General features: G+C 41.1%; 1 protein-coding gene across 1 annotated transcript; it reads right to left on the reverse strand.

Moving 5' to 3' along the window:
• Window positions 1–6,561: 6,561 nt before the first annotated feature.
• Window positions 6,562–20,792, reverse strand: crispld1a (cysteine-rich secretory protein LCCL domain containing 1a). Its single transcript, XM_061064919.1, has 15 exons — window positions 20,504–20,792; window positions 19,573–19,939; window positions 13,568–13,686; window positions 12,572–12,704; window positions 12,331–12,446; window positions 12,107–12,207; window positions 11,825–12,016; window positions 11,071–11,131; window positions 10,914–10,980; window positions 10,622–10,752; window positions 10,448–10,491; window positions 10,265–10,337; window positions 10,095–10,170; window positions 9,826–9,959; window positions 6,562–7,627 (listed from the first exon to the last, which is right to left on the reverse strand). Exons 2-15 carry the CDS (start codon window positions 19,831–19,833, stop codon window positions 7,576–7,578), a joined length of 1,560 nt encoding a protein of 519 aa, XP_060920902.1. The 5' UTR covers window positions 19,834–19,939; window positions 20,504–20,792; the 3' UTR covers window positions 6,562–7,575.
• Between the last annotated feature and the right edge of the window lie 5,730 nt (window positions 20,793–26,522).

A 26,522-nucleotide genomic window follows, 5' to 3' on the forward strand; every position in this document is an offset into this window, starting at 1 on the left:
CTTTGAAATTGTTTTCATATTTCTGCTGTATGAAAATGAGATATCTGAACGTGTTCAGAGTATATGGCAAACATTTCGGTTGTGCAACAGGAAGGTTTGTTTTGCTGCACACAAACGTAATCAAGCCAAGTGTTTTTGTCTCATTCATCTCAAATCTACAAACAATGCATGACACTGAATAGAAACTAAGATGCTTGTGGTTTGATGTTGGTGGGTCAACATTTTAAACACCATGCTTTAATTTAATACGACAGTGCATCTTGTGATCAGGTGCATATTCATGTATTTCTTTGCACACCGTGTCTTTGCTGTCACTCAACTCAGTTTAAAAACAGCTTTAACAAGCATGAGCAGTGTTGCAGAGGGCCACATTTGGCTAAAGCTGCACCTCAAGAGCTGCAGGTTATTGGCTTTCCTTATTTAATCTGACAGATTTAATATAAAACAGGTTAACCTTGTGCTTTTCTTTTTTTTTTTTTTTTCAATGGCCGTGTCTTGTGGGCCCTTCTTCGAGGATTGGCAGGAGCACATGACTCCTGTGCTCACCATCCAGGTTCGGGACAAAGCTACTCTTTTACGTCCAGGGCCCTGCTTCACAACGACTCATGTGTGAGCATGGAAAAAGCGTGGAAATCAAACCTCCTCTGTAAATACACGAAAGGTCAGAGATGACGTCAGCGTCAGGGGACAGCCCTCCGCCATGATTTTGCGGCCCGTCGTCGGCGCCTGATTCGTTGCAGCTCTTAATATTTTGCACTCTGTGCTCCCGGACCATGATCCCAATATAAATACACGACTCAACTTCTGTCATAGGATTGTGTTTGGTGGATCGCCCACTGCCCATAAGTCTGTCTACTGTCTAAGTGTTGCAGGCAGCTACAAAAGGTTTCATTTTGCTGACTCGTGCTTAAACTTAAAAACAAACTTATTCAGGGATTCCCTTTGATGAAGTTTAATATGAACTGTGTTTTTGTTTCCTTTTTTGTTTTCTCATGCTGTGCTCTTATTCTATCACTCCGGGGCCATATAAGCAATGGCCTCCCTTTTCTATTTTGCTTGTATTATGACTGACTGCAAAGAAGTGTGAGTGCCCATCGTCCATGCATGACCCTATTAAACGGTTCAAAGTAGTGTGTGTCGCTCCTCAGATTGCTTCTTGCTGCCCTGCCAGGCTTCTCATTCTCTGTTGCAGATCTTTCCCCCTGTTTATTTTCCTTCCTTTTGCAAACAAGTGTTTGATTTACACACAGACACTCAGATATCAGCTTCTTTGAAACTCAACCCGTTTCCTCTATTATCCATGGCTTTGTGTGTGAAGAGTTTTGTTGTTTTTGTTATTATTAATGCAATCTCGACCGACCCGCATCTGGACGTTTGACAGAAAACCTCTCCAGAGATAACTTGCAGGCTTAGAAATCTAGTCCAGGCCATGAGACTCACTCGTATGATTTGGTTATAAGTGTCCAGATGATGTGGTCTTGTCATTGTTTATCCTGAGGGAGCACATCTAACAGCAGTGCAGTCTGGGAGGCAGCCAGCTCCTCCTGGAGAGGTATACACACACTTTCCTTATTCCACAGTGCTTGTTTTAGGAAAGGCTTTTACATGTGGCCCTCGTCTGCATCCAGAGCATTAAACTGCCTCACTGACACCCTTTTATACAGGAACAAATGTTAGTGTTAGTGTCTGATGTGAGGAAATTGTTGACAATAAATCATCGGATTTGTAGTTCTCTACCATTAAAGCATTTAAAAACATGGCTGTCGTCCAGCCTGCTGTGAAAGGCGTAAGATGAATGCTTGTTACTCTGTGCATAAAAAGAAGGGAGAAAGAAGATGCTAATGTGAATATGTAGATACATAATATTCTGTTTGACATGATCTGTAAGAAGTAACTCTGCCATATGTTCTGGATCCTTTTGTATGCTCACTTGAGTATATAGTAGAAGCCTGTGCTTTTCAAAAGAATCATTTATTTTAGTAAAATATGTGATTTGTTAAAGCTGCCTGCAATTAACTTGGTGCAACACATTGTCAGCGTCTGAGATGTTGACAAAGTCTGTTCACGCACCACCGAGGCTCACATTTCAGATTCTACCACCTTACAAAAAACATTCACATATAAGTAACAAGTGGTTTGACAGTATTAGGTTACACTGCTCACACCTGTCTCCTTTTGCTTTGCACTTTTAGAAAGTGGAACAAGTTGGATTTTCTTTCAGTGTTTTTTCTTTTTTTTTAGAATATTTCAAACCATGCTCACCATCTTTACATGCAAAAGAAAAAAACATGCACATAAAAACCATGAATAACTCTTCAGTCATCCTTGTTTGGGAAATGTAAAGTATCCATCTAAATATATGTGTTTATCTGGCTGAATTTACCTATTACATGGTTCTGAGCAATTATTTAAATGCCTGCTTTAAGTTGAGATGGCTGAGTCAGTCACATAAGAGCCGTTTGGTAATGAATGGTTATTATAAATCAAATGTCTCAGATTGGTCAGTGGCTTGTTTTAAAAGCACCAATGCCTGAAATAACTCAATAATTACATGAGTCATATTGCCACTCTGGAAAAGCTTATTTTTTCTACACCAAAGCACCCACTCCATCTTTTTTTTTTTTTTTTTTGCAAAAACAAATTCACAGTGTGGCTATGTATATGTAATATTTTTGGATCATGAGCGGGAAAAAAACTAACTCCCTGTCAAATTTTACGTTTAGTTCACCTGCCAAAGTAAAGGTTTGACAAGAAGGAGCACAGTCATTACGACTGGCAGCCATTGCTTTTCACCTCGGTGCTGACGGCTTCCCCTGAATACATCACTGCGATCTGATTCCCATCCAAACGTGTTGGGATATGACATAGCAAATAAACAGGTGAGTAAGTGAAAAAATACAATTAAACTCAAACACATACATGCAGGAAGGGCAAACAACCGCTCTATTTTTCTCTCCCTCAGGTGCATACGCTCTCTTTGACACAGCCTGCCAGTCTGCTGCCATGCTGTGCCACATTTAGCTCTGCAAGAAGCACCAGACTGCAGCCGAGCAGAGCATAGTGAGGAGGTTATTAATGGCCTTCCTTATTTTAAACGACAGTCTGAAAACTCTGGTGGCACCATGCAGACCCCTGCTAGCTGCGAGCTTGTCTTTCATCCCATCTGTCTTCGCGGCGCTCAGTCTCCTTGGTTCTAATGGGCCGGTGGCTGTCGCTCTGTCAGTTTGCTCCTAATGCAGCCTCATCTGTCTTATGGGGCGTACATGAAGGCAAACAACGATCTATCAAAATCACTGATGTCTTGAACGTCTTTTTTTTTTTAATTATTTGAAGTTGTGCAGCTGATTTCTCTTTTTACTAGAAAGTGTCAAACAATGTTTAAAACTTCTGCAAACTTTATACCATGACACTTCAGTTAAGCGATGTTTTCTTTTGAACTCTAAACGTCAGGACACGGTCAGACATTCTGCAGACGCTATCCCAATGTTGAGAGCATGAAGGTGACGCAGAATCAAAACGTCACGCTGCTTTCTCTCACCTTCAGGTTATCACTCTGCCCTTTCTTCTGTCCCCACCACTTTCCCATTCTCGCTCTCCATCTCGTCCTCCTGCCTTTCATTCTTCAGAGCCCGCCAACACAGCCTATCACCACACCCCACTGTGAGTTTTGACACCTGTCTGATGTATGCCTCTCTTTTCTTCTTACAGAAGCAGGTAGCACATGGACAGCCTATCAATCACTCAACACACCCCTTTCTCCTGCAGAGAACAGCCAATCACATATGTTTGGGTGTAATCTAACAAGATGGGTTCGACAATATGAGTGCTTGCATGTCTATATGGGCTTGCACATGCTTTTTGAACATCATTCCCTTTATGCAGAGTGTGTTTTAAGAAAGTTTGAACAAAGTAATAAAGGATGTCAATATTCTGCAAACACAAAATCTGCACTGGCTCCCTAGAGTGGATTTGTAAAATGTTTTTTTTTCTCACCTACAAATCACCTAATTAGTCAATCACCATCATTTTTTAAATAGCTTATGGTGTCCTCCCATCCCCTGGGACAACACGCGTACAGAGTACAGGGCTACTTGTGGAACCCATACTTCAAGAATAGTATGGGAGGTAGAGCTTTCCAGGCACTGTACGACAGCGATCCTCCTCTGAAGACATGCGTAGAGTGGGAAGCTCAAATGTCACAATGCTGTCGTACTGCTATAAGTCGTAGTTTTAATTAAAGGTATCTGATAACATTTGTTGTAAAGTTTATTGAGCAGCAGAAAGGACAGCAGATTTGGTAGCCCATTTGCTAACCCTCAGACAACAGCTGATGATTGCTCTCAATTATATTAAGTTACAGTGAAATACTGAGTTATAGTAACACATTTCCTATTATATCTTCTAGTAATGTTATCTTTCATCCATGTTCTAGATAATGGTAATATTAGTTGTAAAGTGGCTGTATTGTTAGCTAATGTTAGCTGTTATCTAATATGTTGCTTTAACTAGTATGTTTATGGAACAGGGGGACTTGATAGCCCAAGAAACTCTCCCCCTTTTTCATCTGTATGCCCACCTAATCTTGATATTTACCCGAGGGTTTTGTGCTTTTGTGTCTTGCAGGTTCCTGTGATTCAATGTTGCGAAGCTCCTGCTTTCATTGTATCCCCTTTCTCGACCAATCCAGAAGCAGCAGATGTCTACCGATGAATCTGATTCTGCTCGAGGTTTCTGCCTATTTAAAAGGACCTTTTTTTTTTTCTTGACATTAGTGCTCTCTGGTGGTGGATTTCTGTTGGGTCTCAAAAATGACATTACAAAGAATACAATCTAGACCTTTCCTTTAAAAAGAGCAAAGAGAAAACTTTTGTTGTGATTTGGTGCTTTACGCATGAAAAAGAACGCTCACCAGTTCACAAGCAGGACCTATTGTTGTTTTTATATTTTATGAGGGTCACTACCTGTATTATGTAGTCATCCACATGTGCTACCATATCAAATCTGCACATGCAGATATATGACCCACATACACATTATATCCATACAATTCATTTCACAAGATTGCATTTGTGTTATGTCACATTGTGTCACAGGTCCAGAGGAAGTATATTCATCCCATCATCTAAGATTTAGTAGGACTTGTCAGGGGAATAACACAGACCGACAGCTTGAGTCACAACCGATTGCAGCCCTGCAGACATCATAACACCACCGGACATGGATATGGTGGAGGCCATTAGGGATTGGTCATTTTGCACTAATGCTGCTCTGAAGCAAATGAGGAGTGACGCTCCTTCTCCCTGGTGACAGACCGGAAGAGGAACACCAAGACCTTTCAAATCAAACCAAACCTTCCTGCTCGCCAAGGTATGGGTGTCGGGGGGGGGGGGGCATTCTGTGAGACTTTCAGGTCTGTATTGCAGGTTTCTCCCTCAAATGGAGGAATAGATTTGGAACTGTAGGGGTTCCGCCTTCATTCAATCCACAAAACCAACCACTTCAGTGACTCCCTGAGACACTTTGATGTTTCAGCTCTGCATGCTTATCTGCTGGGTAAGAATGTATGTGGTATGACTCATTGCCAATAATGTTTAGAACAGATTGTCAGCTCTAATATGAGTATATTATCACCCGTATCAGACGCAATGTGCAAGGGCCACTGATAGCCCTCTGCAGGAATGGTTTACTGGTTTTTGAGTTAGTATTTGATCATTTTAAGATCTGTTATGTGAAGCTAAGATCATTGTAGAACTTTCTGTTTACTTTTTCTGTTGAAGTCTGCACATATTTAAAAGTGATTCCAGATTTAATTTTGACTTTGCTGAAGTTCAAATGGGCTGCAAGATGGTACAGTTGTGAGGGGCATTGCCTCACAGCGAGGAGGTTCCTGGTTCGGATCCCCTTTGATCAGAAGCCTTTCTGTGTGGAGCTTGGATGTGCATGCTTAGGTTCTCTCTGGGTACTCCGGCTTCCTCCCACAGTCCACACACATGCTCGTTAGGTTCATTGGTGACTCTAAATTGTCCGTAAGTTTGAATGTGAGTGCTGCTGGTTGTTTGTCTCTATATGTCTGCCCTGTGATTGACTGGTGAACAGTCCAGGGAGTACCCGCCTCTCGCCAATGACAGTAAAAGCAGTATAGATAATGGATGGATGAAGTTCAAATGGATTTAAGGTGGTGTTTGAAGCTGGGGTTTATTTGACACAAGTGATGTGTCAATGATCATGTCACTTTTCACCTAAATTATTTTTAATTTTTTGGCTAAAATTTTCTTTTGCTGTTTACAACTGGAAACCAAAACAAATTAAGTCATTTTATGGAATTGTAGTTTTTCAGCATCTGGCTAAAAATCTATAATTCCCCTTTCAATAATATGAAATTAACTCAAAACTCCATGATAGTTTTCATTTGATTGTTAAACATTAAATATTGAATCCAATTAACATCAAATCTAAATTATAATATATCATTATAATATAATAAAGAATGACCTGATGTAAAAATGTCTTTGAGAAAGCATCTGAGGAAGAATACATTGAATCCAAGTGAGAGATGGCTGCTGTGGTTGTAATGTTTTATTGCATAATTGACTTTTCCTAACAATCTGAGGTAGGAAAATATGACGAATGAAAAGAGAAACAGTTACAAAAATCATCATACATCATATTGATTGTAGCTTGAAACAAATCTGAGAGCTGGCGGAAAATAGCAGATATGTCTGTTTATTTAAACACCATTCCCCTTCAGACTGTATAAAATGAAAATGTTGCATAGTATTGCCTGTGTTTGTCAATGTCAAAGGCAGATGGATCACTTGAAAACATCTTTGGGGTCGCAACATCCAGTTATTTGTGATGCTTGATGGAGTGGAGCGCGTGGATTTTGTTTAGAGAATGACAATTCTGAGCGATGAGCATACTTCCCGTCCTGCAGGGAGTTTTAACTAAACCACATTATCTGGAAAAATTACCGAACAAACAAAACTCATCACACCTACAATTACAACAACAACACAGAAAAAACATAGCAGCATCCTTTATAAATCATCATGATATAAAATGTAATCATATAAAAATAAATGCATTACAATTTGTTCCCCAGTCCTTAAAAAAAAAAAGTATAAAATATGTCAATAAATCTCTCCAGAGCACCAGTAAAAATGTGCCAGACTTAATATAATAAAGTAGATATCCTTAAGTGCCATCATTATGCTATTACCTTGGATTTCTAATGTTGGTATTCATACAAAGCTAGTTGCTAAAATGGCAAGGCAATGGCACATAGAAATATTAACAAATATGTACAACTAAATATTTACAGTTCATTAATTTCCCAAAAACAAATGCAGCAAAATTAGTGAATGTAACTTGTGTAAGTGAGTCCTGACATTTCTTCTTTGTGTTATGTGTATTTGTCGGTTGCTGGGTTTCCACACTCATGGAGATGACCTCTAACCTCAGAGTGTAGTAAAGCCAGCAACATTTCAGTCATTGAGTTTGACAACAGGGCTTGATTACCGCCTATTCATCAGCCCAAATGCTCTTTCTGTTTGGTGAAGCTGCCCTCGGGGCCACTCAAATCACAGCAAACACCCGGAACGCTTTGCCTCCAGGAGGGTTTTGAAGGCTGCAGGGAAAGAGACAAACAAGAGGGAGAGTCAAGTCTGTCTGGATCGGGCATGTGTCAGTTATAGAACTCGTCTAAGCTTTTTGCAGAGAGCCATAGATGACAGATTAACAGATAGACTTCAGGTTCTGTATGGAGAAATGTCCACGTCAGTGTGCAGTCTGACACTCTGATGACAGATAAGACACAAACAGATAGCGGGAGAAGCTCTATGAGAAAACAGATAAACCACCCATTTCTACACAAACACAGGGGACGTCACATGTTAATCCAACAAAGACAAACATGCTGTGAAGTTAAATGACTGGTAGATACTAACAGACGTCAGGCTTCTCAGCAGAGTGAGATAGATGGATGTGGTTGAGAGAGACGAGGAGAGAAAAGGAGAGGATAGAAAGGGAAATGAGACTGCATGTGTGTGTGTTTGTCCTCCACACAGGTCAAGTTAACACTACCCATTATACAGCGAGAACAATCCAAAGTTGGTGCAGTTAAATATCTCTAAAAAAGTAGAACAGACCGTACAGTTTGTGGGTCGCTTAGGCTTTAAACAGAGGCTGGTACAGACCTGTAACCTTAATGATGTTGGGAAGTGGTACAGCATGGATTCATTACATGCTCTCTCTTTGTAAGCATCAACATCAAGTCTTTTCATAAGTAATCAAAAGCTTTCTTCTTTGTGAACAAGTGAAGTGATTTCACTTTCAGTCCAAAGGATTATTAAAAGTAGCATGTTTTTGTATGTTTTCTATTTCAAAAAGTCATACCTTCTTAGTGTTCTTGATTCAGAATAGCAATAGGATTTCCCAGAGAGGTAGCCTACATTTTACACTCTGTTACATTTTTCAATTAGGGAGGTATTTCACTGCCTGGCTTAATCTTCCTAACATTCCAAGTGCTGCAGTACAAACCAAAGATGTCTCTTCCTTCCTCCTCTGTGTTCACATGTGTCCCTAAGCTGAGTGGTGACCCCCTTCGTCCCCTCCTCTTTGGAGTAAATTGTGGGTAAATATAAGCAAAAATACAACCTTATGCTGACGATGCAGTGCTCTACTTGATGGTGCTTGTTGGTATTGTTTGCAAACTTACTGTGAGTAATGAGAATACTTGAACACCATGTATCTAGGTTTAATTTTGAGGTTATTTAAGGTTAAAAAAAGATAACTAAATACCTTTTGTTTTAGCCTAACCCAGTGGTTTGTGCTTAACATGGTAAGGGTTACAAGATTATTGCATATAATTACAAAATTGGAGCTTGCAAGGTGTGGCAGGGATGTTAAAAGGTACTCCTACATTCAAGTATCAATAAATTGAACCGGCATATGTTTAATCTAATCAGACATTTCTGTTAATGCTCAGGTAGAAAATGTTGCCATTATTTTGTCTAATGTGATTTTAATATCTCAACATGTTTGGTGTGACAACAGTAAAATAGTTTTGGATTGTATGGTTTCACAAAAAGGAAGGTCATATACAGAATCCATTCCTCCTGTAGATGCACCTTTGACAATCCTGTCCAGTTTAAGTTTAACTGCACTGGTTAGACACAGTTAAAACATTCTGAAATCTTATTGATCGACTTTGTGTTAGATGCTTGCAGGATATTATTTCCTAAATGAATAGCCTGTGGCTTTTTGCTACTTTTTCTTCAGACAATATAAAACTTAAGATAATTATCTGCTGATTGCCCTTTTTTGACGTAATATATATTTTTTAAACTTCTGCCAGAATATGCCCATATATACTTTAAGATACACTCATCTTCTTCACACCAATTGGCAAGCAGCTAATTATTATAAACTACAGGCGTGCTAATCACCCTGCCATGCTGCATTAGGATTGTTACAAACTGCCCGCATCCTGAAAAGATAAGGTCCACAAGGGAGAGGGACAGAGGAGCAGTTCTCTCCTTAAATAAGGTATTCCTGTTTACTACACACCAAATTTTTAAACGTTTTTTCAAACTTTGACTTCCTATTAATTATTTTTTTAATTGAATAACTTTGCGGTATGATTTACAGGGCAGCTGTTTTTACATATATAAAGTACAACTGTCTTCAGTGCTTTTACTTCAAGTGTTGAGGTGAAGTTTTAGTTTCACTATCAATCCCCAAAAGATCTTTGTATTTGACTGACAAATTACAACAATGTTTTGTTTTTTTCTCACAGATACTAAGTCAACTTTTCTACTTTCATACCTTTCTGAGGAAATTCCATTTTGGTATGAGGCAATGTAGTGTTTCCGCTTGTCCACTGGCATCACATCGATGTATCCACCCACACCGTTCCTGATGACCCCAGCATGCACCGCTGCACGGCATATACTCGACTTCTACACAGGTAAGCAGCAAGAATTTTATGTAAGACAAGCTCGCCTCTTTGAGAAAACAGAAATCATGAAAATCACAGATTCCACACATATTTGATCAGTTTTTAGCTAATTCAAGTTAAAATAAGAGCGGCTTACATCAGAGTATATCCTGGTACCGATGACTCTGGATATGTTAGGATTGTCTTCTAAACAGTTTCTCGGGCAGTAAAGCCTGGACCGTAAACAGAGGAATGTGTAGACATGAGAGGTGAAACTCAAACTTGAAAAAGACTGACAAACAAGCACAGTTAAAGTCAGGTTCAAACCTTGGACAATGTTTTGCAGGCTTCTCATATGGACACAGCTGTGCAGCTGTGGTTTCACATGTGATGGCTTTGACTGCAAGAAATAATTACAGTGAGTGTAAACAAACAAAAGTTGCAGCCCAGCTTATGATGAGTTATTCAATATAACATCTGACATATCTATAATGACAGTGCCACACCAACCTGCCACTCTGGAAACTGTGAAGGAATTAGCACTCTGGTATTTCCTGTCAAGACACAACACTGACATTAGACAACACTGCTCTTAATTAAAGTGGGTATATTTGACTAATCATACCAGTAAATAACATCACTACAAACCCATGTTGATGTTGATTCAAATATAAATTGTCTTACCCAAGAGACTGGACTCCATTTTTGTTGGATTTGATAAAAAACTCCTTCCGGCCCTCTCTCGTTACATCCATCCATCCTCCATCGTTATCTATAACACCAGCATGTAGTCCAGCTCTGCAAACACTGGATTGCTGCGAATACAACATTTAATTTACAACCCTTTTAACATGTATGGCCTTTTTATTCTACAGGTGTAAGCATGCAAAGACACTTTGCCATCACAGTTAATTGTAATTTACCAAAGTAGGTACTTAACTCAACTAGTAAATCACATGACTTAATGTGTACTCACCATTTCATAGTATACTGTCCCAACTACTTTCCCTGTAGCATCAAGGCACCCAGCTGGACACTCATACCTATGGAATCATTTAAGAAAATGTGATTAACTGTCCCACAAACTCCATTTCGCGTGGTTGTTCTTCTGTTACATTTGCTCTTAACCGCACCTATTACATGGCGTTCCTTTACACTGATCGCGAAGCTTGGTGTCACAGGTCACAAGCTGAGCTGAAAAACACAAACAAAAAGGCCTTTCAGAGCTCCTACAGGAACCAACATGCATGATTATGCTGCTCTGATGCAGACGACTTGTTTCTGAAAGCACGAGTTGAGTGAATACCCAGAAGACTTTTTGTTGTCATGCCGCTTCGAGAACCAAAGCGGAGAATTCCTGCAACAAGGTTCAGGGTGGTCAGCAGTACTAGAGGAAGTGTCTCAGCTTACGAGCACAGGCTCCTTGCACTGCAGGGAGGAAGCCATTTAAAAACCACAGCGAGCCCCCCCTCAACCCCTCTCAGCCGGGCAAAAACAAACACACACTTAGGGGATTGAGCTAGTATAGAACCCCCCCCCCCCCCCCCCCCCCCAGGTCCTCTGCTGTAAAGAGTGACTTGCGATATTAAGAACACTTCACAAACCATCAGGGTTAATCAGGGAGATGGCAGATAAAGCGTACAGAACATCGAGGCAATTTAAAAGGTAGAGGCCTATTTTTGATCCATTATTGCTGGCTCCACACTGAGCAGCAAGCTTTAAACTAATTTTCTAGTTTTGACCCAAATTTTTCAAAACAAACGTCTTTTTTTCCCCTCTATCCTTCTTGCCACTTTAAACAGCTCCCGTCCCTCAACCAGATCCTCCCCCCCCCCCCAATTTCGAAAAGAAACTAGATCTAGAATAAACAGTTAAATGGCAGCTTACACATCTGCTGTGTGTTGACCACTTCATTCTTCTGCCGGTCCTCTGTGGGGGGCTTGGAAGTGGCTGGGGTTGGGATGCTGGGAGGCTCGGGCTTGGAGGCCCTCAAACGGGGCTTCTGCGGTGCACGGGGGGCCTCCGGCTCAATGAAGTTGTTTTCTTCCGTTTCTTCTTGTGGAGGGTAGGAGCTGTCATCTTCAGGTAAAATCACAAACCAGAGTGTAGTAAGTATTTTTTTTTTCAGCATTCTTTTGCTCTAACTTGCTCCATTTTCCCTTCACATACCTTTGTAGCAGAGGTTGTCCTTGCAGCCTCCTCCATAGCTGGGAGGACAGGCAGAGCACGGGGTCCCATGTTTGTAAGGTGAATAGCCCCACCAGTTTCCCCTGTTCAGTTCATATAACAAGCAAGACTTATTGAACACACACATAACTGAATCATGCAAAAAATGATCACCTATATTACATTCTTAACACAAAAAAGACACAATATACTTGTTTTCTGCTTACTTTGGTGAATAGTTGCAGACAAGATAGACCGCTTTGGCCCAAATCTGCCCCCACACATTCATGTTGTAACACATGTTGATAGCACAGCCAATCCGGCTGCTGGTGGCCCAAACCAGCTGCAACAGAATAAAAACACAGACCATGAAAAATACGTTTAAACCTTAACTCAATCAAGGATAAAACTTTTCAAAAGGATCTCCATATCTCCCTCGATGATACAGTATGAATCAGCGAGAGCTACCTGTGTATAATGAGTACAAACTGGGCCAGAGCATCTGAAGGGGCAGTGCGGGTTACACTCCTGAGGATAAGGGAAGGTGTAGTCTTTCACTTCATCGTACCACGCCTGCACATGGAACGTAGGAGGCTGATACCTGGAGAGATGAGTAAAGCAAACCTGGGATTAAGTTCCAAACAACATCTCCACTGTCTTGTGTCTCTGTTGGTGTAGGAGTTGGTATTATGGAAAGCCTATTCTTTGATTACTGCAAGGCCTCTTTCAAAAAGCTATCGACAAAGAAATGATGCAAAACAGAGGGTGACCTTTAAGTGTTATATTTAAAATAGATGTGGTTATTGTCTTAAAAAAATGTGTTTATAGAAGTGCAAACCTAAGCAGCTCATTTCTATGTAAATGGCTGCATCCTTACTGAAATCACTATGTTTATATGAATGTTGAGATATATGGGTGGTAGCTATATATTTGAATTTATACTGACAAAGTTGACATTATCATGACTTCAACCATTTGTCAGCATTGATTTGGGCAATCTTGTTGCCAGGAATTTTTGCAACAATAGAAGTTGCTCTTTGCTGGCCTCTCTACAGAATGCAGGTTTAAAGCCCTTTTTTGCACTTCATATACATGGACTATGTATCACACAGGGAACAAACACCCTTAAAAGCACACTAATCTGCTTGACAAAGGAATCCATTTTTTAATCAGTACATAAAAAGTAATTTCCACTAAATTACAGCTTTACGATTAAGTATGTAGCTAAAGGATCAAATTCAAACCATAGAGAGTAAATATAACTGTTTTAGCTTCTAGCTGCCAACTGGACATTAGGGGATGAATTACAGCCACAAGGACTGACACTGATTTGGCACCAGGTGTTGCTCGTTAATCTAATTAGAATCAGGAAGACATCTTGACTGTGGCGTACAAATGGAAAATATGTTGACACTCAAATTTAAATCAAATAAAGCTAGATATTTTGAGAACACAATGTTTTACCTTCCCCAGTGGGCTCCCAGGTTCTGTCCAATCTGTGGCAGCAAACCAGCAGGCCCATGCTCCCACAGGCACGTTTCCGCCCACTCCTCTGCTGTACGCTCCAACTCTGTGTCCCACACCTGCACAGCAAACAAGAAAGAAGTTGTTTTCTGGATTATGTTTTTGGAAATAAAGCGAGACAAAGCTGCTCATATTGCCCATGGATCCAGCAATATCAGGTCATGGAATGGCTAAGGTTCGTTCAGCTGCCAATAATGAGAGGTGAACATGGATCACTTATCATGTTTTATGATCCGGGCTATGGATTACAGCTGTTGTGTTTAGTAAAGGGTACTTATCTCTAAACTACATTGATGTTCTGCTGCTTTATATGGAGTTTTTCACTTCTCTTCTTGCTGCTCAGCTGACTTTCCCCAGATGGGTTTTCCCATGGGATTGGGTGTTATTCAAAAAATGCAACCGCTTCCCCCCCCCCCCCCCCCCCCCCCTTAAGTAATACCTTCCATATGTCTTTGGTGAGATGTCTGGGTGCAAGCTTTTGTTACCTCTCTCCGAATTGCCCTCACAGTTAAGTTTGGCTTTGGTTGGATACTAAGGGATCATATTCCCATTCTAGGGTTTTTCTGGGAATGCAGAGAGTGTCCTTCCTCTCTGCTGACCTACATTCTGCCATAAAAAAAAATGTTAGAATAACACAAGCTGTAATTCCTGCGAAGGATACTATATGTTCCTTTAATTGCACACCTTCACTTTCACCTTCACCTTCGGTGTAATGTCACAGGGTTCTACGAGGAAGTTAATTAGTTGAAGTGTGTGTGTGTGTGAATGTGTGTTTGTGAGCATGTGCATTAGTATGCGAGCAGAGGTGTCAGAAGTTTGCACATTTCACACATTGGAACCTGGAAGTCATAGCTCTGCCATCACTGAAACCTCATCCAATAACAGACACTAAAATAACTACCCGGCTTCTTAGCACCACCGCCTCCTTCATCGTCAGTCACCCACTTTAAGTCCCACCAGGAACAACTGCTGTTTTCTGCATTACTCCCGCAACACACACCTACCTAACAACAGGATGTCTGGCAGCTCTGCAAATTAACTTCAGCTCTTTCTCGTAATCCTGTGGGCTACAGCAATGTATTTGTTTAAATCAACAAGGTAATACCAGCTGATTCTGCCCAGTGTTTTGCTTCAGGTTTCAACACAAATCCTTGTAAAAAAAAATGTTACACGACTAGCATATAGGAAAAAATAAACCATACGAGGTGTGGAGTATATTTTTTCATTCACCTCTACACCTGAAAAGAGAGAGAATATCAGTGTTACAGGAACCTCAGCTGTAGTGCCTGTGGTCTGTCTTGCACAATAACGCTAAATGATGACTGACAGAGCCAGGGCTAAAGCAGGAAGTAGTGAATTTGTTTACCTGAAACTCTACCCTTGCACAGAATTTACCTCTGTTGGCCTGAGCATGTCAGAATTATTGATTTTTTTTTTTTTTTAAATCTGTGGTTATCCCTATGATGCTGAAACAGAAGCTTGAGGGAAATGTCAGCCTCAGCGTTGGAAGAATGCAAAAGCAAGCAGTTCAGTTATAACCTTGACTTCCATCCAAGTCATTTTCCCCTTCGATTTTCTTGACAAGTGACCTCCTTGCACGAATCAATGTATGCACTGATAAGCAGACTGAAACACATTGCATTGGGCTGTGGTAACTGCCAAACGATCTGCAAACCACAGCACGTAAGACGTTCCACGCTTAATCAGGTCAACACAATGTTTTTGCCCATTAATGGACGGTTATTGGTTGGAAAACATTTAGCTTCGGCCACAACTGCGGAAGATTTCCAAAAAGTAGTTTAACACAACTCTAGCTAAAGTGTCTTGCAGGGGAAATAAGCTGATTTTGGTTTCCATCACGAGATTTGTGATGCTCTTGAACCAAATGAAAATAAATCCACGAAGTAACCATACAACGTCTTTAAGCTAACGGAAAAAGCAGACTCGGGAAGTGTCGAGCAAAGCACATTTTTGTCAGATGTTGAATCTGCTACAGGGAGCAGCTGCCTTGTCAAACCTGCTGTTGTTTACACAGTTATCCCAGCAGGGAAGGCCTTGTAACCAAGGACCCCACAACCCACCCTGGCTGAACCTCTGCTTGGGCCCCCTTAAAGAAAAACACCTTCCCTGCTTAAGTCTTTCAGCGCGTTGCACACTGCATTGTGTATTTTGCTTAACACTTCATTTGCACCAACGTTTTTTTTTTTCTCTCTCTCTTCCCTTGGTCATCTGGTTGCATTACTGAAAAGTACTTCCTTTGCAAGTTTGGGTTTCCTGCACATAATCAATGGTGCTTGCAGAGAAATACTGAAAGAGCAGCGAGGGAAGTTATGGGAATTGGTGAAAGGAAGTTGAAAATAAGGCAATAAGGTCAATAAGAAACCTGTCAGAACAACAAGATGATGAGATGGTGTCAAATAGGAGGAAAGGTGAAAAGTAGACATGGAGATGACTAAATCAACAATCTAAAGACAGGGAAAGTAATCAATAGTTTTTCATGAGATTTAACGTAAATGTCCAATGTGTTTCAATGACTACGTTAAAAAAAAGGCCTCTTCAGAATGCAATTTAGAGTAAACATTGTGTCATAAAGTTCATTTCAGCCAGATTCATCTCACATCAGAGGTCCTCCGACCGCACATTATCTGATTGTGGTTGACCGGAAAATACCATTATCTACAATTATCGTGTTTTAACAGGGACATAGTTTGACCAGCTGTCGGCTTCGCTTGAACTGGAAGCTCTTTCAGTAGATGTGCGTCATGACTGGTCATTTATTGTGCTGTCCGAGCCATGCTGGCACAGCTGACTCCAGAATCAGCAAAGAACCACCAACAGACCAAAAGGGGCTGTAGCTGCAGCAAGGGGGGAAAAAAACAAAGGATAAAAATGCTTTGATAACTTTTGAATGTCCCAAAAGAATGTTGCGGGATTTGTAAAAAGAAGAAAAGACCAAATGGTTTTTCTTTCCTTGACAAGTCAAGATAATGCAGGATAGCTGGAAAAGGGTGATAGGATGTTGTTTATCTTGTTCAAGACCAGGTTCCCTGAATATAGGTTCAGGTTCCAAGCCATATATCATAAGAGCATTTAGAGCGATACCTATATACATTCTTGGCATTACATCAAGCAGTTTGTGTGTGGTCACTGGACTCCCTCAAGGGTACACCTTGTTGCCTCTCCTGTTAGCGATATTCTTGGAGAAGATTCAGGCAGTGCAGGTGAGGCCTGGAGAGAGTCCAGCTTTGTGACATTTGGGTGGCATTTTTGCTATTTTTGGATAAGGTTCTCCTTTGGGCCTCACTATAGGGTGGCATTGGATTCAAAACACTGTCAGGAGCTACTGTACGTGATTTAGGAGGTCCAACCAATTTTTACACAATCGTATTCAGCTTCTTCTCTATGCAACTATGGAGGCAAGGGGACAGCCCATCTGTTTGGAGGTTATTTGGGTGTATAAAGCTGACAACCCCTAGAGGAAAACCAAAGACACTCTGGCCTGTGATCGCTGAGATAAACTGCAGAAATAAGCTGGGGGAAAACATGTTTGGACTTAACTTCTACGTAATTTTTTGGCAAAATCTAATAATGACTTAGTAAATTAATGTCTTTGACAATTTTACTTAGCTGGACTGTTTTCTTCCCTGATCAACACTGTCTAAATACTGCTCCAATGCTTGTCCATAACTGTAACAATCTTTTATGGTGGTAATTCAAGGCAATTGTCTTTGTAATTTATTTAATTATTGGCAAATTGGGCAGCCAGGGTAATCCAAAAATGTGCTACGCCTGCAGTAGAACTCTTATTCTAAACAGAATAATGTGAATTCAAGTTTATCTTAACAGACTAACATCACCGCCTGAGTCCTGAGTGCAGCCAACCAAAGCCAAGTTAAACATCAAGGCAGGTGGGGCTCTTTCTCCCAAGATGCCATCTGTTTGTCTTGCAGCGCTTCAAACGCTGACACTTCTCTGTTTATACCTGTGGGTCAACATTTGACTTAGAGGCAGAAGCGCTACCCCCATTGAAGGTGTATTGAAGATTTTGTGGATCGCTGCAGAGTGTGAATGCTTATCCAGGGAATTTTGTGGGGCCTCTATGTTGGATAATGACAGAATGGGAACGGAGCCACAGGGATAAGAGTAAGGGAGGCAGAACGAGAGAGAGAGAGAGAGAGAGGGAGCGGGCAAGGACAGGAAACAGATGAAGGGAGGAGGGGGATTTGATTTGATATTATCTTGGAGTCTCTGTGATGATTGCCACAGAGGGTCAGCAGGGTTATGGGTTTAACACAATGGCACACAATAAACAGAGCTGATGGGCAAATAGCTATGTATGTGGGCAAGCATATTTCTGTGTGTGCGTGGGCATGTGTGTGTGTGTGTGTGTGTGTGTGTGTGTGTGTGTGTGTGTGTGTGTGTGTGTGTGTGTGCGTGCGTGCATGTGAGCAAGGGAGCGTTGTGTATTAAGTCTTCCAGTACAGTGAAGCTGTGAGGTTTCTGAAAGGTGACAGCAGTTCAACGCAGACCGGAGGAAAATCTGAGAAATACAGAGCCACTTTCAAATAAAAGCACAGAAAATCACTGAAACGCAACTTTTCATGTTACCTGAACTGTGCTTGCCTGAAAAATTGACATTTTCGAATCTGCAAATAGGTTATGAGCTTCTATAAATAAAGGCCACTTTCTCTCTCTTTATATTCAAATCTTTCTTCACCGACTCCCTCTTGCCTAACTCTTCTTTCTTTCAAATTACATTCACTCCAATATTGTAATCTGCCTCTCTGACCGATGCAGACATCTTCTTTATCGTTTTTACTCCCCTAATTTTTATTCCCTTACTTTTTTTTTTTTTTTTCATTTCTAGCTCTCAAGTCTATTTCCCTCACCTCACCTCCTCTTGTTGCATGCCTCTCCATATTTCACCCCTGGGTGCCCCTGCAGCTAAAAAAAAAAAAAAAAAAAAACAGCCACCACTGTAACAGGAGACAGTATAAGGGGAGCTGTGCAGTGCTGGCTCAGCATTTCTCCACTAGAGTGTGCCTCAGCCAGAACCCTGCCAGGCAGAGTGGAGCTTTCATGAACACACACACACACACACACACACACACACACACACACACACACACACACACACACACACACACATAAGGGGTCCTCAAGTCCAACCTCTCAATTATACAATTACATAGTCCAGCAATTGCCCCCAGCAGGAACTGTTTATTTGCCTCTAACATGGAATAATGCTGCCTTTTGTTCTGTAGCTCTTTAAGTGGAGATGAAAGACGATAAAACCTCATTACCCTCTGCACACTGTATCGATTTTTAACCTCCTAAGTGCTGTCAGTGGCAATGCACTGAGTCGGTCAAGCGGTAAATACACATGTTGTGGATTTGGGAAAGTTCCAGATCTGCAAAGCGCAGAATTTCTGAAGGTGTGGTGTGCGTGCGTGTGGACGTGTGTGTGTTTAGTGGGGGGTAGACAGCTGGTAAAACAGGCCCTGGTGTCGTGCTCTGGTTCTAATTGCACGCTGAAAAGTGATCTGGCGTTGAACATACACATGATGGCCAAAGGATAAAGTCAAACAAATCTCTTAGCAAGGGTAAAAAAAAACAAAAAAAACGCAGTAGTAATGTGATCATTGGCAAGGTGGTGGAATTCTTCTCTTCTGGCAAAACAATCAATGTCACATGGGTGCAGACTTGTATGTGTGTGTGTGTGTGTGTGTGTGTGTTGGTAGGGAGGGGCTGTGTGTGAAGGCGCTCACATGCATGGTTGCTGTGTGTGTGTGTGTGTGTGTGTGTGTGAGCCAAGTGGGACAAGTGCCAGCCAGTCTGGTGACTGGGTCAGTTCTCTCAGCTACAAGGTCCATGAGTGAACAAGACTCTTAGTAGGGTCAGAATGGGGTCAAGGCGTTGAAAGAGAGAGTCCTTTATCCACCTACCATGTACTCCATGTTGGAAGCAGGAGGGTAAACCTGGCCTCGGAGCCTGTTGTGGAGATCCAGGATGAGCTGAGCATCACTGTCCGTTATGGCCCTCTTCCCTCTCTGCTTGGCCTCCCACCAGTCCCCCTTCTCGTCGTGATACTTTTCCAGAATCTGCTCCAAGCCTGTGGAGTTCGGAAGCATCACCATGGAGTTGGTGGTGATGAGCAGCAGGAGCATGGAAACGCCCCTCAGCAGCAACGGCGGTACATGCTTCATCCTGGGAAGTGCTTCGGGTGAAGATGAAGGCGATCCTCTTCAGGGGTCAAAACTCCGAGCAGGAACAGCGCAGACAGACAGTCTTCGTCTCCTCCTACAAAGAGAGCTGGCAAAGGTGTCAGAAGGAGAGAGCAAAACTGGATTATACGAGTGTTGGAATTTTATATCAAATTTGCTGAAGGACTTGAGTCAATATTGAACTTGGGGAGGACAGTGAATTGGCTAACAGACACTTGGCCATGGGTAACCTCATGGGGTTCACTGAGGATAAGAAACAACTTAGTATGACTAGAAAATGTGTGAATCTAAAAAGAAGCTAGTGTTGATTCCCCTTTAGGTTTCTCTTTTTCCCCTACTCTAAAGGCAAAGGAATGAGAATGAGGACGAATTGAAGTTGTTCTAAATAAACCTAGCCTATATTTGCAAAATAATGTACAGTAGTTAGGTGCCCAACGTAATTAATGAAGTAATAATGCATTCATCATACTGTTTTTTTTTTATCAGTTACATCTGGGCTACTTTGAGTTCAACTTGTTGGTATGCATGCTGTGGTTCTGACAAGATGATTAAACGTGCCAGCACCTAATGGGAAATGTGTAGAGTAGCCTAATGCATATTGAAGCAGAAATTGAAGAGATGCAATTTTATGTAGACTCTTGATATAATTTACCTTGAATGAGTTGGAATTCAGCCCGCTTACTGAGATCCTTACAAGAGATGTGATGTCTTGTTGGAAAACTTCCGCAGCAGCAGGAGGTAAAAAGAAAATCCGACTTCAAAGTAGGTTTCAGGTGGAGCGGTGACGAGTGTCACTGACTGCCATGTGACATCAATCAAAGACGTGATGTGTTTCCTCCACTCCTTTAAAGCTGCTGTTTAAAAGAGAGAGAGAGAGAGAGAGAGTGGGTCTTTCTCCTCTCGGGATTCTTGCACTACAGTCGATAAAGCATCACTTATCCACATTTTATCCCGAACTTTGCTGCGCTGGAAGAGTGACGCCCCTTACCACGCCCCCGCAAAAAAAAAAAAAAAAAAAGGTTTGCCCCCTCGTGCATGCCAAGACCTCTGTGCGCGTGCGGCGTTGCGCGTGTGCACTGTAGTGTACAAGCTGATTTTTTTTTTCTCTTCAATATTGTGCTCAGCAAGTTACAAAAGAAGTCACAGACGATCCGTTTTTAATGTGAAAAGGCATTAAACTGTGCAATTTGGCTACTTTGGTTTAAGTATGGTTAGGGCTCTAAATCTTCAATATGCCTCTACGTTGAAGATATTTTGAAAAGGATTATGAATCAGGTGTTTGTCATGCACTGAAGATGTTGACCGGCCTTTCCCATCTAATTGTAACTGCTACCTGTGTTTGGTGAAAAATATTAATTTAAACCAACCTTCCTCCTACATGGGGTCTGGCAGCCTGAGTGGCCCCATCCTCCTCAGTCTAACTGTTCACAGGTGACTCCTTTTGGGGGATTAAAGCACAAACCATCTCTCTGTTACCTCCGAAACCCTGAGCTTGTCGTCACCGTTTCCCCCCCTCTGCCTGCTGCAAAACAGAGCAAATTCCATGATGGAAACAGGCAGGTTTTGTCTTGGTCATCTGGTCATTTTCACTGGTAGCTGTGCAACATGTGGAAACAGTAGCTGATCTCCAGACCTGTGTGTGTGTGTGTGTGTGTGTGTCTTTGCCCCCTGTACAGACTGACTTTCCACAGGAGGAGACACAATCGTCTTGTATTTTACCTGACAAACATAATAAACCAAACACTTGCCAAGTCGACCATGTGCTCAGTAAATCCCGTCGTTTCCATGACTCCCCGATGTTTTTATTTTGTTGTGTTTTTGGCACACAGCCCTCACTCATCAGGAGAATCAAGGACTGAATGGACAATTCTGCCACTGTGATGTATGAGCTTTAAAAGAACTGTAATCGATAGCATGTTTCAGCTCAGAGCGGTCCACATGACATGGATAGGTAATGTGCTTTAATTAAGAAAACATAAAGTATTCCTTTCAACAAGCCAATGGTGGAAGAATTACTCATCAGATAAAAGTATCAATACCAAGATGTAAAAATTAAAACAAAACCTTAAAGGCCCAGCCACTCATTCACTCTGTTGCAGAGTAAAAACTGCAATATCATCGTCTGCAATGAAGATGTATACTTCATTCTCAAGTAAAGTCAAGCATCTGCAGGTACTGAGCTTGAAGAACTGTAGTTAAATTAAACCATGACCTTAGTTAACTAACCACAGCACATACGTGTATGCCAAACACCATGAATACAAAGCCTCTCTCACAGGGTTACTATGCTGTCTAACCTACTTCTGTACAAAATCTGATACAACAGTTCTCACATCGGGGGACCCACCACATTTTGAACTTCCATAAAACCCGGGTTTTACTGTCTGCTCCCTGGGTCAGTAGCAGGAGGCCTCGGACACAGTCCCAGCAGCGGCCCTCTCTCTGCAGTCAGTCAAAGCCGGCCCCCCACCCTCCTCCCACCGCAGTTGAAATAGCAACGCTCTCACTTTGCCCACAACTCCCAGGAGGAAAACACTCATTCATCTGCTGTAGAATTAATGTTTCTCTACATTTGGATGTATAGAAGAGTGTGTGAGTGTGTGTGTCTTTGTTAGACGGTGAGAGGTGAGGCAGCAAAGGAGTGACAGGCTGCATGTTGTTACACATGCCTTTGTAGCATTGATATATGAGTCAATAAATAAAACATGTAATTTTTTTAAACACTCAGAATATGTTTTATGGGCTCTCTACATGAAATGACTTCTAACACACACTGGCTAACATACACTCAGACCAAGGGATAAAAGCAGGTCTCTCTGAAAATGAAATAGTTTGGATAAAAGGAAAATATTTGCCAACTACTGCTGGATTTATATGATTTACAACGTGGTAATTTAGGTCAAGCCATCTGTAACAGAAGCAACATTCTCTGATTAATGTTTATTACAATGCTTGCCAGTAAATTTACAGTATTTGTGCCTGCAGTGGAGCAATATAATTGATTTCATGCTCCCGCCTCTTGTGTTAGCAGCTTTATCCCTTCAATTTTTATTGCATCTGCTGGTTTCTATTGCCTCCTGATGTTGTTTTTCTGTCCTAATTCTCTCTTTTCACATTTTGCATTTTTTTTTTGTCTCTCTCAAACACTCATTCTTTCCTTTCCTCCGCTTTCATTTTCCTCTCTCTTTCTGCTGTTTTTCTCCCCCTTGTTTTTTTTTTTTTTTTTTTTTTTTTTTTCTATCTCACCCACACACTCATTGTCAAGCCACGGGTCCTGTACCACCTCCATTCAGCATGCGGTCTTGCAAGAAATCCCGTGAAACCCAGCAGAATGCGTCAGCCATGCCAGAAACCCTCCACATCCACACACACAACAGAAGCCTCTGGACACGACACAAAACCACACACACACACACACACACACACACACACACACACACACACACACACACACACACACACACACACACACACACACACATACACACACACACATACACACACACACACACACAGGCACAATCTATGAACACTTTTTGTTGGCCCCTGTTATCTGGCATATTGCTCACTAATGGTTCTGGTTGAGCCCGATTGAGGTCAGAGCGTTGGAAGGGAGTCGGGGTGAGAAAGGGAGTAAAGAGCATCAAGGTCATTTGGCAGCTTTGCTTTTGTGACATTATCAGCAGTGTTCAGCAGCAGGCCGCCTCCGATATCTACTGCAGGTCAGGGTGGTTTAGTTTGTCTGCCTCTACCCCCTGGTTGTGAGGAGATGCCATTGCATGTGTGAGCACCAAATTAAATTGTGCTTTTGCAGTGTTAGGAGGTGTGATAGCAGGGTTGTAATAATTAGACTTTTACTGTAATGTTTCCAAATGAAAGAGAGGATTGAAAGCTAATATACCAGCATACTGCACTAAACTGTTCAACATAAACTATTCTTTTCAAATGTCCTGTCTCCTACTTCTCGCCTTTTATCGTCTCACAGTCCAACAGAGCATTTTGTTTTTTAATATGATTCTCCATGTCCTAACACTTCCTCCCCCTTATTGCGTATTGATTTTATGAACTGCAAGTGTTTGTTAAAGTTCAACCATGCAGTAGCTGAGTTTTAAAAGAAGTACTTTAAACTCCAAAATGTAGTGATATTTAAAGTATAAAATTGTTGTCAGCAATTGCAATGATACATTTCAGATTATATTAATGGATTTTTACTGATGTAGTGATATGTAACGAGCATAATATCATTGTATTTAGAAGGATTTGGCTTACATTGTTGGTGGTCAGTTGGAACAATCAACAAAATTGCATTAAAAAAATGTTAAATTTTCAAAGTTGAAATGTATCAGCAGACCAAAACTCAAAGTTTTTTACTTTCAACCCATTTTCCTTCACCTGTAACACTGTAAACCAGTTTGCTGTGTGTTTATTAGTGTTCATCTTTCTTCTAGTGTCCACTATAAAACCTGAAGAAAAAAACCTCTGGTACACCTTTAATATATATTTCCTATAACTTTCTATACACGAACGTGAGGCAGTAAATGAAATATATCACGTAACAAAAAAAATATTCAGATTTTTAAATCACTCTGAATAAGCTTGAATTTAGATGTGCGTTTACAAGAGCTAACATGAAATTATAACTGCACAGCTACATATAAGCCTTTATGTTCCTGCTGAAAAGTAGAGACTTAACATTTAATATAATTCACACCAAGATATTTTACATTAAGCTTCCCAGGAATGTGTTGGAAGAGGTAGCTTTTGTCTTTTTAGGAAATGTCTCACATGGAGCAGGGGCTTCATGTGACCACCAGGTGTCAGTGTCTGGCTTTCTGATAAGTGCCTCTCTGAAAGAATTAGGTTGGAGAAAAAACGCTCAAAAGAAAAACACAAAGCGAGTACCTAATGACAAACTAAAATGCTCCAGCATCCATATTTTTTGAACCACAAGGGTCAGCTTTGGTGATTGTTTTCCACAATGAGGCTCTTTTCATATCCCATCTATTACAGTAATATCTTGAGCAAACTAAAGGACTGAAATGTTGGTCAACTGATAATGTCACGACACTGGGATCTGGGGAATTGTGGATTCTCACATTTCCTTTGTGTTATGCAGAGAGGGTTATGAAGCCTTCAATTATGTAATATAACCCATAATCTCCAAATACTGTTTTAGTGTTTTTTCTTCTTCATGCTGATCTTTTCTTGAATTGTTGGTTATTGTGCAAACTGAAACCAGAACATTCCACAATAATGCCAAGTGTAATCTAGTGTAATGTTATCTTCTTGAGAGAATTCAATTATAATGCATTTTCTTGCCACATGTGATGTCACAAACTTTTTCTCTGTGACCTTCTCATCAGCATGACAAAGAACCAGAGTTTGTTTTTCATACACTGAGGTTGTACAAGCGTCAGAGTCTTTGAGTGCTTGTTGATTTCAGGTATAAAACAGAGTCCAGAGAGAAGGAGGGAAGCCCATCTGATTTTGCAGCACTCCCCCGCTGCTGTGCCTCTGACAGGACATTGATTTTGGCCCCCGTTTTGCTGCTGCAGAATGCCGCTCGTCTGAAGTCCCTGCGAGGCCCCTGTGAGGAGGCTGCTGTGGCCCGTCCAAGACAAAGACTACAGTAGGATATGGAGGGCAAACACAGTACCGGGGCCAGCTCGGTTTATGTTCTTAGACTAAACCAGAAGGGTCAAGTCTAGTCTAGTTTGACGTGCTGTAGATTCATTCTAGCAGCTCCAAGGGTTTGAAATGTTGGAAAGACAAAGATAGACTATACAGTTTTATGACATAACAGCAGCTTATGTCCTTCATCACAAAATGGAATATCTATACCGAGGTATGCTAGAAATGCTTTATTTATCTTTTACTAGACCATGTGAGGAGCTTACCTAGCCAAGGAAAAGTCACCAGACGAGAAAAGTGACCATGACATGCTCAAATTCAAATAACCTTTTATTTCAATGTGGCTGATTGCATGCAACGTCAGTGCAGAGAGAACATGTCAATTAAACCTAGAAAAGCTGGGAGAAATCAAGCATTTCCCCACATGTTATGGTGGTGCTGCTCTGAATAAATAGCATTATGGACCAAAATAGACATCTGAGACACCGCAAATGATTTGTGTACCTGAGACGCTTTATTTTTTAACTCCTTGTTTGAAGTAAGGGCATCCACCTCAAAAGAAGAAGCATTGCCCTGCAGTTAACCATTCAGCCCTGAAAGATTTATGGGTAGCAGAAGGGTTTTACCATGTACGTGCCAACATTTGAGGTGATCCCAAAACATGTTTCAAGATGCTGACATCAGTCTCTGAGAATCACATGTGTCAACAGACTCCTGCCTGACCCAAGCATATATGTCAGGGGTATAAGCACAGCTAGTTTCTCTAAGGTTTCAGTTATATTACAAATATATGTGGGAGTTTTCTGTGCAGTATTTGAAATGTGTCAAAATGGTAATTTTATTTGTTTGTCTTATTTAACCTTTGTCACACCTGGAATATTTAAAAAAAAAAAAAACTTGTATACAAGAAGACCTGGCCAAGGCAGCAGCCCAAACATTTTCACATGCAGAAAAATCAACAGACCAATATCAAGTGAAAATTATATCAGACAATGAATAAATAAGCTAATTAAATGAATTATAACACATGTGTAACGCAG

Source organism: Labrus mixtus, chromosome 19 (genome assembly GCF_963584025.1).
Source record: "Labrus mixtus chromosome 19, fLabMix1.1, whole genome shotgun sequence".
In the NCBI taxonomy this organism is placed as follows: domain Eukaryota; kingdom Metazoa; phylum Chordata; class Actinopteri; order Labriformes; family Labridae; genus Labrus; species Labrus mixtus.

Bases quoted from the DNA above. Each gene is read 5' to 3' on its own strand.
- crispld1a (XM_061064919.1), bottom strand. From the start codon at position 19,833: ATGAAGCATGTACCGCCGTTGCTGCTGAGGGGCGTTTCCATGCTCCTG. The intron at 12,208-12,330 runs GTAAGCAGAAAA...TGAACTGAACAG, and splicing joins GTCTGCAACTATTCACCAAA to GGGAAACTGGTGGGGCTATT. The intron at 12,017-12,106 runs GTATGTGAAGGG...TTTTACCTGAAG, and splicing joins GGACAACCTCTGCTACAAAG to ATGACAGCTCCTACCCTCCA.